The following is a 5,768-nucleotide window of genomic DNA, read 5'->3' as shown; positions in this document are numbered from 1 at the left end:
AGACGAAAGTGAAAGTGTGCCCCTGCAGATCAGTAGATCAGGACGAGATATGTCCGAGGCGAGCGCTGTTGCCTGTTGACTATTGACCACCACTGGGAGCAGTAGTAGTAGCAGCCAGGGCACCACCTTCTCCCCTCTTGGTCCGTCCGTCCGTCCGTCCGTTTCCGGAGCGCGTGGGCGCGGGCCCGCCCCCAGATTTGGGAGGATCCCCCGCGGAGCAGATCCCCGAGACCGCGACCGCCCAACCCACTGCCGCCGCGACCGACCGCGCGCCCCCACCACCCCCACCACCCGTGAGACGGGACGAGATGAGATGAGAAAATCCGCAGGCGAATCACCGTATCCCGGCGGGCGACGGACCGAATCAGAACCGCCGCACCGCACCCACCCCGTGCCGCTGGCGGCCGGCCGAGTCGACGGATGCAATGCATGGACCGATGGGCGCCGGCGCGGTGTGGGGTTCGGATAAGGGAGGGAAAGGGACGGGGCAGCGGCAGCGACGGCGGTGGGCCTGCTGGGTCGGGCCGGGGAGGCAGGCAGGGCCGCAAAAGGCATGCGGGGCCCACGGGGGATGGGGAGGGAAAAGGAGGCCCGGTTTGTTTATTTATTTGTTTATTTTAGTAAAGTAGTAGTCGGGCGCGTCGCGTATCTCGTAAAATCCAGGACATTCGATCGATCGTCCACCCGTGGCCCTCCTCGGGCGACGAAAAGCAACAAGGTCCAAGCAGCGGACCGGCAGCGAGGCCAGGCCGGGAAAAGCGACCCCCCCTCCCTCTCGCTCAAAGCGGAGTAGCAGGGCCGTCCTGTCTCATCCTCTGCTGCTGCTGCTCGCGCATGTGAGCTGATTGGGCCGGCGGGGATGGGGGTGGGAGGAGGGGAGATGGCGGCGGCGGCGGCGGTGGTGGAGGAGGAGGGGAAGGAGGAGGAGGAGGAGGAGGGGGAGGAGGGGGGCTGGGGGTGGCGCGCGAGGTCGAAGCTGAGCGCGGCGCTGGCGGTGGTGTGGGTGGTGCTGGTGGTGACCGGGGTGACGGCGCTGCACCGCAGCCTCCGCCACGGCGCGCTGGTCAAGGCCGAGGAGGGCATCGTGTGCATGTGCGAGGAGCGCGCGCGCATGCTGCAGGACCAGTTCGCCGTCTCCGTCAACCACGTCCACGCCCTCGCCATCCTCGTCGCCACCTTCCACTACGAGAAGCAGCCGCCCGCGCTCGACCAGGTACCGCCCACGCCCGCCCCTCCATCTCCATGTGCGCCGTACCACCACAGCTCCAACAATTGTTAGCGAATTTGTGGGCGCCATGCGCAGACCTCAGATGCTCGCCCGCTGGCTCTGCGCCCGCAGTTAATCGCCTGTCTTTTCGGCCCTGGTTCCTGCTGCCTCTCCCATCCATTACGATGATACTACCTTGACCATGCAGCAGCAGCAGCAGCAGTACATGCTCTGCCTGACTGCCTCTGCCTCCGCCGCTGCCTCTCCATTTAATTCGATTCATGCGAGAGCTTCCCGGGCCTGCCATGGAAGGACATGCTGCCAGTACTATTACTACCGTTTTACCACAACCTGTAGCATGCATGCATGCCATCCTACACAGAAAGAAGCTACTCCTGTTCCGCGATTTGAATTTGACTGCGGGTTGCTCTGGCTTTAACGCGTGCGCTTCTTCTTCTTCTTCTTGGAGCAGGACACGTTCGCGGACTACACGGCGCGGACGTCCTTCGAGCGCCCGCTGCTGAGCGGGGTGGCGTACGCGCAGCGGGTGATGCACGCCGACCGGGAGGCCTTCGAGCGGCAGCAGGGCTGGATCATCAAGACCATGAAGCACGAGCCCTCCCCGCCGCAGGACGAGTACGCGCCGGTGATTTACTCCCAGGAGACCGTGTCCTACATCGAGGGGCTCGACATGATGTCCGGCGAGGTCTGTGGCGGTGGTCTCCCGCTGCTCTGTTTCTTGGGTTAATTTCTCTGTTGGTTTTGGGGCTCTGAAGGTCTGTGCTGCTGCTGCTGCTGCTGCAGGAGGACCGGGAGAACATCTTGAGGTCGAGGGCGACAGGGAAGGCCGTGCTCACGAGGCCATTCAGGCTCATGTCGAATCACCTGGGCGTGGTGCTGACGTTCCCTGTCTACCTTGTCGACCTCCCCCCGGATGCCAAGGTGGAGGATCGTGTTGCTGCTACCGCCGGGTGAGGTTTCCCCTCCCCTCGATCAACTCATTTCTCTTCTATTCTACTACTCCACTGTAGAACTGCCAGTTCACCGCCATTTGCTGCCCACTATGCTGCTCATAAAGAAAAGCACATTAGTTGTCAGGACTGCTGTCACAAACACAATAGTGCTGCACTGCTGCTACATGTTTTACTTTACTATATCAGAGAATGAAATGTTTACAGAGGTTACTATTCATAGTGCCATTTTGAGTACAGCAGTGATCAAAATGGTTCTTTTATATCTGACCTTTTTAGTGCCTTCTTAGAAGGCTCTGTTTTTGGCATTGCGCGGGCTTTTAACAAGCACTAGTTCATTCCTATTTATGGATATAATAATTATTTGGAACTTGAAAGCACCTCTTTTGAGGTGTAACGAAATAGTCTTGCTAAAACTAGTAAGATTCCCCTAACTAACTGAACTCGACGGTTCGGCGCAGCTCAGCACAACAACCGCAAACTGAACTCAAATTCTGATTTTTTGCTTGACAGATACCTTGGAGGCGCTTTCGATGTAGAGTCACTTGTGGAAAATTTGTTGCGGCAGCTAGCTGGCAATCAGGAGCTGGTGGTGAATGTTTATGATGTCACAAACCATTCAAACCCTCTTGTCATGTATGGGTCTGAAGTCCCTCTTGGTGCCCCCTCGCCCTCGCACACCTGCATGCTAGATTTTGGTGATCCATTCAGAAATCATCACATGATATGCAGGTAAGGATGTGCGGATTGGTCATTTTGATTTTGTCAAAATATATTTATTTTTTTGTATCTTTTTACCCCTCTGGACATTATTGTGTGCAGATACAGAAGCGAGCCCCATGTTCCATGGTCTGCTATTACTACCCCATCTGGTGTCTTCGTTATACTTATGCTTATCGGCTACATAATATATGCTGCGTGGAATCGCTATGATAGCGTTACGGAAGATTGCCGGAAAATGAAAGCACTGAAAAAACGGGCGGAAGCCGCTGATGTTGCTAAGTCTCAGGTCAAGTTCTGTTGGAAGTTACTTGCTGTTGAGATATTCTAAGATTATGATCTAACATACCCTTCTTTGTCATTGCCAGTTCCTTGCAACTGTTTCTCATGAGATCAGGACACCCATGAACGGTGTGCTAGGTGATTCTTTTGTATAAATCCTATGGATTCCAGCTTATTGTTCATGTAATTCCTTTCTTCCAAGGGAAGTGAGTGGTTTATGTTTTTCTTGTTTTTGTAGGAATGCTTGATATGCTATTAGACACAGAGCTGAAGTCAACCCAGAGAGATTTTGCGCAAACTGCCCAAATCTGCGGAAAGGCATTGATATCCCTAATTAATGAAGTGCTTGACAGGGCCAAAATTGAAGCTGGCAAGTTGGAGCTAGAGTCTGTACCGTTTGACCTTAGGTCCATCCTTGATGAAGTCGTCTCTCTATTTTCTTCGAAATCAAGAGAAAAGGGAATTGAGGTTAGTTTAACTTTGTTCAGAAATTGGAAAAATATCATCAGGCATGCTAATGCAATATCATACTGTACATTATTCGCTCTAACGTTTCTTCATTTATTCGCTTTCTTAAAATACTCTGCATTTCAGGAAAGTATTTTGCTTATAGTTAACTCATTGGTTGCTCTCCTAATTTCTGTTTACTCCTCAAATCGTAGCTTGCGGTATATGTCTCTGAAAGAGTTCCTGAAATCCTGCTGGGCGATCCTGGAAGGTTCCGTCAGATAATTACAAACTTAGTTGGGAACTCAATTAAGGTAAATGTGCACCGAAGTCTCACCTTCTCTCGTAAAAAAACACATGCCTGTGTTGACATGTCGGACAACTGGGTTTACTTAAATTCAATTACACCCCAGCTTACATTGTATTGTTGTTTGCTGTGTGCTTACCTTCTCACAGTTCACGGAAAGGGGACACATTTTTGTGCAAGTTCACCTGGCAGACCACTCAAATCTAGCAACTGAACCAAAAGTTGAATCAGTTGCGAATGGCATCAATGGACATATAGACGAGACAAGTGTTGTATCCACAAGCGTGTCGCACAATACACTAAGTGGTTTTGAGGCTGCTGACAGCAGAAATAGCTGGGAAAACTTCAAGGCTTTGCTTTCTTATGACACAAATGATATGGCATATGGAAGTGATTCTGAGAATGTCACTCTTGTAGTAAGTGTGGAAGATACAGGGATAGGGATACCAATTCATGCCCAAGGCCGGGTCTTCATGCCTTTCATGCAAGCTGATAGTTCAACATCTAGAAACTATGGTGGGACTGGAATTGGATTGAGTATCAGCAAATGTCTTGTTGAACTAATGAGTGGTCAGATAAACTTTGTCAGTCGACCCAATGTTGGAAGCACATTTACTTTCACAGCAGTTCTGCAAAGGTGTGAGAGAAATGCTATTAATGTCAGTAAGTCTGCTTTGTTGCATCCTCTGCCATCCAGTTTTCAAGGTCTATCCACACTGCTGGTTGATAAAAGACCAGTAAGAGCAACTGTAACTGAGTATCATTTGCAAAGACTTGGCATTGCCTCGAAATCTGTGCATACCATTGAACAAGCACTCAGTGTTTTGCTTGGGAGAAATGGCACTTCGCTACCCAGGTATTTATCAATGACAACTTACATCATAAGTTTTTTTTAGAAAAGGAGGACGACCCCCGGCCTCTGCATCTGGGCGATGCATACGGCCATTTTATTAATTATTGACACAAGACCGTACAGAGTCATACAACAATAAGTTATAAGTCTAAAGCCACCAAAACAAGCAACAACTGTCGCTATCCCTATCCAGTTGATGTAGGGGCGCTGAAAGTCTGGGCCTAATACCAAACAGATCACGCAGCCAAACCTAAACATCTAAAGACTTGAGGTCCCACCCAGGACGCTTGCCTGGTATGGGCACCCACCAGTCCGGCGTGCTTCTCAACCAGGACCCCTGCCGGGTATGAGGCCGCCGCAGCCGCCTGCCACCAATCCATCTTCAGAGCTGTACTGCTGCACCGACCTTGCCAGGCCTATCTGCCATCAACGCCACCATGACGCCAGACAGCTTCCACCTCCTGCACGAGTCCATCTCCGCGCATCAGACGCCGAGTCTCCACAGCGCCACGCCGCCGAGATCCGCCACCATCAATGTGTAAGATGAAGCACCGCTCCACCAAAGTCGCCGTCCTCTAGTCCCTCGAGCCCGTGTGCACCTCCAAGAATGACGCCCCCAGGGGGGAAACGACACCAGAGAGCCGCCATCATCCGATATACTGATCTAGGGTTTCCCCCGGAGGTAGCAGAGAGTGGCCTTGAACTTCTCCATGACGATGCCTTCAGGAAGGGAACGACGCAGACAGCGTCGCCATCGCCGGCCTTGGCAATAGCCAATAGCAGGTTTTCACCCGGATCTGATCGAAGACCTCCATCCCTCGTGCACGGGTCGCCGCCATCCTTGCCGGGATCTGGATGATCCCGTTGCTAGATCTCAGCAAGGAGAAGCCCCCCACCGAGACCCGCCGGCCGAGCAGGGGAAGCCGAGACCGCGCCCGCAAGATCAGATCCGCGATGGATCCATGCCCGCGCCGCCGCCCC

The 5,768-nt window shown here is 52.7% G+C and overlaps 1 protein-coding gene across 1 annotated transcript in view; it reads left to right on the top strand.

Moving 5' to 3' along the window:
- The first annotated feature begins 676 nt into the window (after positions 1-676).
- Positions 677-5,768, top strand: part of LOC123087086 (probable histidine kinase 4) — an 8,162-nt gene continuing 3,070 nt past the window's right edge. Inside the window, exons 1-9 of the mRNA XM_044508990.1 lie at positions 677-1,213; positions 1,680-1,913; positions 2,012-2,178; positions 2,692-2,910; positions 3,001-3,187; positions 3,267-3,318; positions 3,419-3,648; positions 3,843-3,941; positions 4,084-4,790. Of these exons, the coding sequence (XP_044364925.1) occupies positions 860-1,213; positions 1,680-1,913; positions 2,012-2,178; positions 2,692-2,910; positions 3,001-3,187; positions 3,267-3,318; positions 3,419-3,648; positions 3,843-3,941; positions 4,084-4,790 (2,249 nt within the window). The 5' untranslated portion in view covers positions 677-859. The remainder of the gene's footprint in view (positions 1,214-1,679; positions 1,914-2,011; positions 2,179-2,691; positions 2,911-3,000; positions 3,188-3,266; positions 3,319-3,418; positions 3,649-3,842; positions 3,942-4,083; positions 4,791-5,768) is intronic.

Source organism: Triticum aestivum, chromosome 4A, assembly GCF_018294505.1.
Source record: "Triticum aestivum cultivar Chinese Spring chromosome 4A, IWGSC CS RefSeq v2.1, whole genome shotgun sequence".
In the NCBI taxonomy this organism is placed as follows: domain Eukaryota; kingdom Viridiplantae; phylum Streptophyta; class Magnoliopsida; order Poales; family Poaceae; genus Triticum; species Triticum aestivum.
The sequence above is the reverse complement of the archived record's forward strand: the minus strand, read 5'-3'. Positions and strand labels throughout refer to the sequence as shown.